This window comes from Oncorhynchus mykiss, chromosome 17 (genome assembly GCF_057628025.1).
Source record: "Oncorhynchus mykiss isolate SJ-2025 chromosome 17, ASM5762802v1, whole genome shotgun sequence".
NCBI lineage: Eukaryota > Metazoa > Chordata > Actinopteri > Salmoniformes > Salmonidae > Oncorhynchus > Oncorhynchus mykiss.
The window spans coordinates 70,245,001-70,257,622 of NC_143038.1; the positions used below are offsets into that span (position 1 = coordinate 70,245,001).

Sequence of the window (12,622 nt, forward strand, 5' to 3'; positions counted from 1 at the left end):
TATATATATACTGTATATGTTTTAATAGTATTGAACTATATATATATATATATATATATACTGTATATGTTTTAATAGTATTGAACTATATATATATATATATATATATACTGTATATGTTTTAATAGTATTGAACTATATATATATATATATATATACTGTATATGTTTTAATAGTATTGAACTATATATATATATATATATATATATACTGTATATGTTTTAATAGTATTGAACTATATATATATATATATACTGTATATGTTTTAATAGTATTGAACTATATATATATATATATATATACTGTATATGTTTTAATAGTATTGAACTATATATATATATATATATATACTGTATATGTTTTAATAGTATTGAACTATATATATATATATATATATATACTGTATATGTTTTAATAGTATTGAACTATATATATATATATATATACTGTATATGTTTTAATAGTATTGAACTATATATATATATATATATACTGTATATGTTTTAATAGTATTGAACTATATATATATATATATACTGTATATGTTTTAATAGTATTGAACTATATATATATATATATATACTGTATATGTTTTAATAGTATTGAACTATATATATACTGTATATGTTTTAATAGTATTGAACTATATATATATATATATATACTGTATATGTTTTAATAGTATTGAACTATATATATATATATATATATACTGTATATGTTTTAATAGTATTGAACTATATATATATATATATATATATACTGTATATGTTTTAATAGTATTGAACTATATATATATATATACTGTATATGTTTTAATAGTATTGAACTATATATATATATATACTGTATATGTTTTAATAGTATTGAACTATATATATATATATACTGTATATGTTTTAATAGTATTGAACTATATATATATATATATACTGTATATGTTTTAATAGTATTGAACTATATATATACTGTATATGTTTTAATAGTATTGAACTATATATATATATATATACTGTATATGTTTTAATAGTATTGAACTATATATATATATATATACTGTATATGTTTTAATAGTATTGAACTATATATATATATATATACTGTATATGTTTTAATAGTATTGAACTATATATATATATATATATATATACTGTATATGTTTTAATAGTATTGAACTATATATATATATATATACTGTATATGTTTTAATAGTATTGAACTATATATATATATATATATATACTGTATATGTTTTAATAGTATTGAACTATATATATACTGTATATGTTTTAATAGTATTGAACTATATATATATATATATACTGTATATGTTTTAATAGTATTGAACTATATATATATATATATATATATATACTGTATATGTTTTAATAGTATTGAACTATATATATATATATATACTGTATATGTTTTAATAGTATTGAACTATATATATACTGTATATGTTTTAATAGTATTGAACTATATATATATATATATATATATATACTGTATATGTTTTAATAGTATTGAACTATATATATATATATATATATACTGTATATGTTTTAATAGTATTGAACTATATATATATATATATATATACTGTATATGTTTTAATAGTATTGAACTATATATATACTGTATATGTTTTAATAGTATTGAACTATATATATATATATATATATATACTGTATATGTTTTAATAGTATTGAACTATATATATATATATATATATACTGTATATGTTTTAATAGTATTGAACTATATATATACTGTATATGTTTTAATAGTATTGAACTATATATATATATATATATATATATACTGTATATGTTTTAATAGTATTGAACTATATATATATATATATATACTGTATATGTTTTAATAGTATTGAACTATATATATATATATATATACTGTATATGTTTTAATAGTATTGAACTATATATATACTGTATATGTTTTAATAGTATTGAACTATATATATATATATATATACTGTATATGTTTTAATAGTATTGAACTATATATATATATATATACTGTATATGTTTTAATAGTATTGAACTATATATATATATATATATATACTGTATATGTTTTAATAGTATTGAACTATATATATATATATACTGTATATGTTTTAATAGTATTGAACTATATATATATATATACTGTATATGTTTTAATAGTATTGAACTATATATATATATATATACTGTATATGTTTTAATAGTATTGAACTATATATATATATATATACTGTATATGTTTTAATAGTATTGAACTATATATATACTGTATATGTTTTAATAGTATTGAACTATATATATATATATATACTGTATATGTTTTAATAGTATTGAACTATATATATATATATATACTGTATATGTTTTAATAGTATTGAACTATATATATATATATATACTGTATATGTTTTAATAGTATTGAACTATATATATATATATATATATACTGTATATGTTTTAATAGTATTGAACTATATATATATATATATACTGTATATGTTTTAATAGTATTGAACTATATATATATATATATATATACTGTATATGTTTTAATAGTATTGAACTATATATATACTGTATATGTTTTAATAGTATTGAACTATATATATATATATATACTGTATATGTTTTAATAGTATTGAACTATATATATATATATATATATACTGTATATGTTTTAATAGTATTGAACTATATATATATATATATATATACTGTATATGTTTTAATAGTATTGAACTATATATATACTGTATATGTTTTAATAGTATTGAACTATATATATATATATATATATACTGTATATGTTTTAATAGTATTGAACTATATATATATATATATATATACTGTATATGTTTTAATAGTATTGAACTATATATATATATATATATATACTGTATATGTTTTAATAGTATTGAACTATATATATACTGTATATGTTTTAATAGTATTGAACTATATATATATATATATATATACTGTATATGTTTTAATAGTATTGAACTATATATATATATATATATATACTGTATATGTTTTAATAGTATTGAACTATATATATACTGTATATGTTTTAATAGTATTGAACTATATATATATATATATATATACTGTATATGTTTTAATAGTATTGAACTATATATATATATATATATATACTGTATATGTTTTAATAGTATTGAACTATATATATATATATATATATACTGTATATGTTTTAATAGTATTGAACTATATATATATATATATATACTGTATATGTTTTAATAGTATTGAACTATATATATATATATATATATATACTGTATATGTTTTAATAGTATTGAACTATATATATATATATATATATACTGTATATGTTTTAATAGTATTGAACTATATATATACTGTATATGTTTTAATAGTATTGAACTATATATATATATATATATACTGTATATGTTTTAATAGTATTGAACTATATATATATATATATATACTGTATATGTTTTAATAGTATTGAACTATATATATATATATACTGTATATGTTTTAATAGTATTGAACTATATATATATACTGTATATGTTTTAATAGTATTGAACTATATATATATATATACTGTATATGTTTTAATAGTATTGAACTATATATATATACTGTATATGTTTTAATAGTATTGAACTATATATATATACTGTATATGTTTTAATAGTATTGAACTATATATATATACTGTATATGTTTTAATAGTATTGAACTATATATATATACTGTATATGTTTTAATAGTATTGAACTATATATATATATATATATACTGTATATGTTTTAATAGTATTGAACTATATATATATATATACTGTATATGTTTTAATAGTATTGAACTATATATATATATATACTGTATATGTTTTAATAGTATTGAACTATATATATATATATACTGTATATGTTTTAATAGTATTGAACTATATATATATACTGTATATGTTTTAATAGTATTGAACTATATATATATACTGTATATGTTTTAATAGTATTGAACTATATATATATACTGTATATGTTTTAATAGTATTGAACTATATATATATACTGTATATGTTTTAATAGTATTGAACTATATATATATATATATATACTGTATATGTTTTAATAGTATTGAACTATATATATATATATACTGTATATGTTTTAATAGTATTGAACTATATATATATATATACTGTATATGTTTTAATAGTATTGAACTATATATATATATATACTGTATATGTTTTAATAGTATTGAACTATATATATATATATACTGTATATGTTTTAATAGTATTGAACTATATATATATATATACTGTATATGTTTTAATAGTATTGAACTATATATATACTGTATATGTTTAATAATACCATCTTTGAGAAATAACTGTCAAAGAAAAGCTGGACCGCTAAAAAAAATTGCAAAAGAAAAAATAAATTGCCGTTCAGAGCACATTAGCTTTAAAACTACAAAATTGTCTCTCCTCTCCATGCCAAATAAGGCCCCCCACCCCACCCCACCCCCTACAAAAATGTGCAGCTCAATGGAAAAATGTGTAGAATAGCATTACAACAGCTAAATTAATCCAGTTGCTAAGATACCTTTATAGGTAAAAGGCTATATTAGAGTTGACACTTCCCCTTACAACGAACAGTGGGGGAGGTCGAAATAATTAAACTGTCTACAAAATCTATTCATTTTAAAATGTTGATTACTACAGTACAGAACTGCTAGATATAGGATCCCAAAGGACGTTTCCCTATATCTTTATAAGACAGCCATCTTCTCTTTCTGGTTATTTATGCTTTAGATAAGGGTTTTTCACTTTTTATTTTCACAAGATTCGGGGGCTACAAATACAAGTGTGTCTATATTTGTGTAATACACTTCAAAAGCTATAGGATATTATAGTCAATGGGTTGGGTCTGTAACAGGTGCAGGTTTTCATCCAGACAAGTGTTCGATTCTAATCGGTTTCTCCTTCAGGTTCCTCCAGCAGGGCAATACCTATACAGAACCCATCCCTGCGTCTTGACCCGGAGGTGCCATGGCAACAGACAGCAACAGACTTGGAGACACCACGGCCACAGAGACGGCCACCAGATTGGTGCACCGAAACATTAACAACCCCAACGCTGTGGAGACCGACAGCTCTATCTCCAGTGGAGAGGTCACTAACCATGGTGAGCAGTTAGTCAACAACAGAGGCAACACACTATCCTCCATATCATCATCATCATCGTCATCATCACAGATTGGTCACATCCTGTATGTAATAGATATTACAGTAGGCTAGCTACCACAACTGTTCATTTCTGTGTGCAGTGGAGAAGCACGCTGAGGATCTGATACAGTGGAAGAGGCATGTGGAGGTCGGTACACTGATGTCTCTATTGTACCTAGATGCCACTTATCAAGCAAAGTAAAGGACTCTGTTTATATGTGCCAACCTGCCACTCTTTCAACCTATGCTGTGTGTGTGTGTGTGTGTGTGTGTGTGTGTGTGTGTGTGTGTGTGTGTGTGTGTGTGTGTGTGTGTGTGTGTGTGTGTGTGTGTGTGTGTGTGTGTGTGTGTGCGTGTGTGTGTGTGTGTGTGTGTGTGTGTGTGTGTGTGTGTGTGTCCTGTGCAGCGAGTAAAGAGTAAGGTGCTGGACCAGATTCAGGGGCATCTTAGCGACCTGCTAGACAAGGCCCTGACTGAATCTGTCCAGACATTTACGCAGAATGAGAACCATGGCAACAACCACGTCAACCATGTCAACAACAACCATGTCACCAGAGACGGGACAGTCACCACCACTAACAACAACGAAAACTCACACAGGTTAGGACAGTTTTGATAATGCTGTACTGTACTGTACTACACTAGACTACATTACACTGTACTATACTGTACTATACTGTACTATACCATACTGTATGGATGACAACACACAGTTTAGGATCTATGTGTGATGTTGGGCCCAGTTTCTCCTGGTCAACTCCCTGCTATGTCCATGAAGGTCCCTGTAGATGTTTGTATGAAAGTGACTGTAGAGGTTGATCTTCTCATGTTGATTTCATCTTCTTTATTCATTTCAGAACCCACACGGAAAAGGATGGAAAAGTATTTATGGACAGACGCTCCATTCTAGAGTTAGTTCATTTTATTTAAACAGACGCTCCATTCTAGAGTTAGTTCATTTCATTTATACAGACGCTCCATTCTAGAGTTAGTTCATTTTATTTAAACAGACGCTCCATTCTAGAGTTAGTTCATTTTATTTAACAGACGCTCCATTCTAGAGTTAGTTCATTTTATTCTGTTATTAGTGGCCTTAAACTGAACCTGATCCATTAGATATATTTTAATGTAGGTACATCATGTATTTACATGTGAATCCTCTTGACCTTGTCATTGTGAATTAGTTTATTGTACCTCTAGTTTAAGTTTACCTAGAGTGTGTACTCCAGGCAAGCTTATCTATGATGCAACAGCATTATATGATGGGATTCATCTCAAACAAACAAACAAACAAACAAACAAACACAGGACACTAGACATGAACTTAATGTTTTGTACACTTTCCACTAGAGAGAATGTACTGTCCACATGGCACAATATTGTGCTATCATGTAACACCATTGTATCAATCAATTGTGTCGTATGGACAGTACATTGTCTCTACTGGGCAAAACATTCATTTCATGTCTAGTGTCCTGTGTTTGAGATGAATCCCGTCAGAATAATGTAACACTGTATATGATAGTGAGATGAATCCCGTCAGAATAATGTAATACTGTATATGATAGTTAGATGAATCCTGTGTGTTCCTCCACAGTGATCTGTTTGAGATCAACCACATTCGGACCATCTACCACATGTTCATCTCAGTGCTCTTCCTCTTCATCATCAGTACACTGGCTGTGGACTACATCGACCAGGGCAGGTGTGTGTGTGTGTGTGTGTGTGGGTGTGTGGGTGCGTGCGTGCGTACGGAAATGACGTCACGCTGCTTGCTTAGCGAGTTGCGCTTTCTCCTGATTCGGCTCACAGCGAGGCTCAAACACAGGACCGCTGCCTTGCTAGCACACGTGAACGCACTCCCGAAGCGTCTTACCAGTCGCGTCACGCAAAAACCTAGCTATTCGTTGATGCAATCGGGGACACATCAGGCTAAGGAGTAAGTTTCAAATATCAAATCAAATCAAATCTAACTGTATTTATCACATGCGCCAAATACAACAAATACACTTACAGTGAAGTGTATACTTAAGAGCCCTTTAACCAACAATGCAGTTCAAGAAAGAGTTAAGAAAATATTTACCAAAGAACCTAAAATCAAAAATAATAAAAAGTAACACAATAAAATAACAATAACGAGGCTATATACAGGGGATACCGGTACCGAGTCAATGTGCAGCTGTTGGAGTTGTGTTTGGCCACGCAGTCGTGGGTGAACAGAGAGTATAGGAGGGGACTAAACACGCAACCCTGAGGTGCCCCAGTGTTGAAAATCATTGTGGCAGACGTGTTGTTGCCTACCCTTACCACCTGGGGGTGGCCCATCAGGAAGTCCAGGATCCAGTTGCAGAGGGAGGTGTTTAGTCCCAGGGTCCTTAGCATAGTGATGAGCATGCCCCAGCACTATGGTGTTGAACGCTGAGCTGTAGTCAATGACCTGCTTTCTCACATAGGTGTTTCTTTTGTCTAGGTGGGAAAGGGCAGTTTGGAGTGCGATTGCGATTGTGGATCTGTTGGGGCTGTTTGCAAATTGGAGTTGGTCTAGGGTATTTGGGATGATTCTGTCTCCCTTCATCCATCCTCCTGCCCTATTTCTCTGTCTCCCTTCATTCTCCTCCTCCTCCTCTCTTCCTCTGCCTCCCTTCATCCTCCTCTCTTCCTCTGTCTCCCTTCATTCTTCTCCTCCTCTCATCTTCTGTCTCCCTTCATCCTTCTATCTTCCTCTGTCTCCCTTCATTCTCCTCCTCCTCCTCTCTTCCTCTGCCTCCCTTCATCCTTCTATCTTCCTCTGTCTCCCTTCATTCTCCTCCTGTTCCTCCTCTCATCTTCTGTCTCCCTTCATCCTTCTATCTTCCTCTGTCTCCCTTCATTCTCATCCTCCACCTCTCTTCCTCTGTCTCCCTTCATCCTTCTATCTTCCTCTGTCTCCCTTCATCCATCCTCCTGCCCTATTTCTCTGTCTCCTTTCATTCTCCTCCTCCTCTCCTCCTCTGTCTCCCTTCATCCTTCTATCTTCCTCTGTCTCCCTTCATTCTCCTCCTCCTCCTCTCATCTTCTGTCTCCCTTCATCCTCCTCTCTTCCTCTCTCCCTTCATCCATCCTTCTATCTTCCTCTGTCTCCCTTCATCCATCCTCCTGCCCTATTTCTCTGTCTCCCTTCATTCTCCTCCTCCTCTCTTCCTCTGTCTCCCTTCATCCATCCTTCTATCTTCCTCTGCCTCCCTTCATCCTTCTATCATCCTCTGTCTCCCTTCATTCTCCTCCTCCTCCTCTCATCTTCTGCCTCCCTTCATCCTTCTATCTTCCTCTGTCTCCCTTCATGCCACCTCACCACCTGCCTGCCATGACGGTTCCATTCTACCTTCAGGAAGTTTCTGCTCTTTATAACCCAAGGAAACTCTGACACATCGCTCACACTTTTAGCGTTACTTTTCAAGAATGGTAAAGGCGTCCGCACACACAGGTTAGGTTTGCTCCTAGAAGAACTCGTCTAGGTCGAAGCGACCGTCTGTGATCGCATACTCCCTAAAGACCTTTGCTCTGAAACACAGCAATATTACTGATGTTTGTCCCTCTTGAGCCACTGTAGCGACATAGTAGCCAGAAACACTTCCTCAAAATAGTCTGAATTGATAATCTAAGATAAATCAAGAAATCTGTCAATAGTTGTTTACGTCTTTTCACCGAGGAGGTCTTAATCTGGCAATTTTATATCTAACTAAGATGTTTGGTGTAGTATATCTCAAGTTTTTTTTTTTAAACATAAAAAACTTAGCATCTCTTGTGGAATGACAACAAACACTTAATGTTCCCACTCCTACTAGGAGTAGTACTGTTGACCAATCACAGACACAGGTTTAGACTGGGAAGCATACAATAAGCTTCGGACTTTACTAAGGTTTTTGAAGAGTCCATTCTGTTACAATTCAATATATTCTATTCAATTCTATCCCCAGACTGGTGCTGGAGTTTGACCTGTTGTCCTATGCCTTTGGGAAGCTACATATAGTAGGTTTGGCCTGGCTGTTGATGTTCAGCTACACGTTGGCCGTGCCCTACTATGCCCTGGCTCTCTGGGGGACTCTCTACCATCGCAGCCCGGTACAGGGGGTACTGTCGGTGGGTGCTGGGCTGGTGCTCTCCGCCTTGCAGGCCGCTGTACTGGGGGTTCTCCCTATATACGTGGTCTTTCACTACCAGCTGCCTCCAGCCTCACGATTCATCATCATATTGGAACAGGTATGGACAACATTGTATAGTAAAGTCAACACCATGAAATTTGGAATTACTAGAAGACGTATGGATGGATGTGTGTACCTACAGTGGTGTGTGGTGGAGATCTGTCTGATAGTGGTGTGTGGTGGAGATCTGTCTGATAGTGGTGTGTGGTGGAGATCTGTCTGATAGTGGAAAGTTGAGTAATTAAGTAAAGACAGTGATGAATATAGACATGAGCATCAACAGCATCTCATATTATACGAGTAAAAGTAGAGAACTGATCCTGATTGGACAGTGTCCCATCTCTGATTGTTGTGACAGTGTTTATATTCATCCTGATTGGACAGTGTCCCATCTCTGCTTGTTGTGACAGTGTTTATATTCATCCTGATTGGACAGTGTCCCATCTCTGCTTGTTGTGGCAGTGTTTATATTCATCCTGATTGGACAGTGTCCCATCTCTGCTTGTTGTGGCAGTGTTTATATTCATCCTGATTGGACAGTGTCCCATCTCTGCTTGTTGTGACAGTGTTTATATTCATCCTGATTGGACAGTGTCCCATCTCTTCTTGTTGTGACAGTGTTTATATTCATCCTGATTGGACAGTGTCCCATCTCTGCTTGTTGTGGCAGTGTTTATATTCATCCTGATTGGACAGTGTCCCATCTCTGCTTGTTGTGGCAGTGTTTGTATTTAACTGGGTTGGACTCATCCTATCTCTGCCCTGCTCCTCTTATCTTCACACTGATATTGTCAATAAAGAAAGGTTGATTTAATAAATCAGCTGGATGACTAGCTTGGTCATTTGTTATCTTTTTTTATTGAGTACTTTTTAGAATTGGCAGGAGAACATATGAGACTTTGGATGCAGTAACCAAACCTGGGTTCAAACACTATTTGAAATCATTTCAAATAATTTAGCTGAACTTGATTGAGATTAGAATAGTGACAAAAGATCAGCCCTGTCCATCTGGCTCTCCAGGCAGGCTAAAGAAAAGGTGTCGTGGGATAATCAGAATTTGTTGGTAACATATGTAAGATGTTTTATATTTATCAAATGGGTGTAAGTTAATTCTCATCAGAATGGTATTTTTGTGTAATTCTGTGGTGAGGTTGCAGTTATCTGTTCTATGTCAAAACTAAGTTGCCTGGGCCGCTGAGAGGGGAGAGGTCAAAGTGTCATCATGTGTAAACATCTTTTACTCCCTACCTTTTCTAGTGGGGAAAGAAGGGTTGCAGTGTTGTTTCTATCTTAAACTATAGCCTCACCCTCCTCTCCGTGAGTTTGTCCAGGAGTTTGTATTTAGAGTGGGTTGTATATAAATGACAATTTGATATATGCCTGTTGATATGGAGGATTTGGTTTATGGTTTCACGGGTTTAGGAAAGGAGACAAAGCTGAACGATGAGTTATGTCTATGCTGTCTGACTATGTGTGTCTTTGCTATTAAAGGAACTCAGTTGCATTGTAAGGGGGCTCTCAGAGAATTCATGGTTAGACACTGAATCGATCTGAGAGTCACAGGGTTGTGATAGAGCTCATATAATTAAAGATGGACTTTGATAACTAACTCTGACTTGTGTGTGTGGTTTGCTCCCATGATTTGGTAAATAGAGGAAATTTCCACAACAAAGGCTAAAAGTATTTGAAAGATTTCAAAAACTATTTGAACCCAGGTCTGGCAATAACTCTCACAAGGACAATTCTATTCCAATCCCTGGATTCATCTAAGGTGTGGATGTCAATGTAACAAGTTGCAGTCATTTATTGTTCATGATTGATTTGTTTTATTGCCTTAGCTGGCTCCATTTGCCTGGTATAACGTTTGCATGTTGTCTGCTGTTCAGATCCGTTTCCTGATGAAAAGCTACTCTTTCATCCGAGAGAATGTCCCAGTCATCCTAAAACACAAGACAAAGGAAGGTAACGACAAGGATAATGTAATGTAATATAAAATAGTGAATGTAATGACACAGAAACTACCACCCAATGATGATTGCATTTATATTGGAGTCATTCAGTGCATTCAACTGACCATGATGAGTCATATTGTCAATACAGTGTCAGAACCTCAGAACCTTGTCTATTATAGAGGTGACATATAGAACCTCAGAACCTTGTCTAAAGTGTTTATAGAGCTGACATATAGAACCTCAGAACCTTGTCCAAGGTGTTTATAGAGGTGACATATAGAACCTTGTCTAAAGTGTTTATAGAGGTGACATAAAAAACCTCAGAACCTTGTCCAAGGTGTTTATAGAGGTGACATATAGAACCTTGTCTAAAGTGTTTATAGAGGTGACATATAGAACCTCAGAACCTTGTCTAAAGTGTTTATAGAGCTGACATATAGAACCTCAGAACCTTGTCTAACGTGTTTATAGAGCTGACATATAGAACCTCAGAACCTTGTCTAAAGTGTTTATAGAGCTGACATATAGAACCTCAGAACCTTGTCTAAAGTGTTTATAGAGCTGACAAATAGAACCTCAGAACCTTGTCTAAAGTGTTTATAGAGCTGACATATAGAACCTCAGAACCTTGTCTAAAGAGTTTATAGACCTGACATATAGAACATCAGAACCTTGTCTAACGTGTTTATAGAGGTGACATATAGAACATCAGAACCTTGTCTAAAGTGTTTATAGAGCTGACATATTGAACCTCAGAACCTTGTCTAAGGTGTTTATAGAGCTGACATATAGAACCTTGTCTAACGTGTTTATAGAGCTGACATATAGAACATCAGAACCTTGTCTAACGTGTTTATAGAGCTGACATATAGAACATCAGAACCTTGTCTAACGTGTTTATAGAGGTGACATATAGAACATCAGAACCTTGTCTAACGTGTTTATAGAGCTGACATAGAACCTCAGAACCTTGTCTAAAGTGTTTATAGAGCTGACATATAGAACCTCAGAACCTTGTCTAAAGTGTTTATAGAGCTGACATATAGAACCTCAGAACCTTGTCTAAAGTGTTTATAGAGATGACATATAGAACCTCAGAACCTTGTCTAAAGTGTTTATAGAGGTGACATATAGAACCTTGTCTAAAGTGTTTATAGAGGTGACATATAGAACCTTGTCTAAAGTGTTTATAGAGGTGACATATACAGTAGAATC

General features: G+C 32.0%; 1 protein-coding gene across 1 annotated transcript in view; it reads left to right on the plus strand.

The window, feature by feature from the left end:
* soat2 (sterol O-acyltransferase 2) overlaps positions 1-12,622 on the plus strand; it is a 38,140-nt gene that overhangs the window by 10,285 nt on the left and 15,233 nt on the right. The window contains exons 2-8 of the mRNA XM_036950863.2: positions 5,037-5,233; positions 5,376-5,422; positions 5,681-5,874; positions 6,132-6,185; positions 6,872-6,979; positions 9,231-9,513; positions 11,342-11,417. Of these exons, the coding sequence (XP_036806758.1) occupies positions 5,098-5,233; positions 5,376-5,422; positions 5,681-5,874; positions 6,132-6,185; positions 6,872-6,979; positions 9,231-9,513; positions 11,342-11,417 (898 nt within the window). The 5' untranslated portion in view covers positions 5,037-5,097. The remainder of the gene's footprint in view (positions 1-5,036; positions 5,234-5,375; positions 5,423-5,680; positions 5,875-6,131; positions 6,186-6,871; positions 6,980-9,230; positions 9,514-11,341; positions 11,418-12,622) is intronic.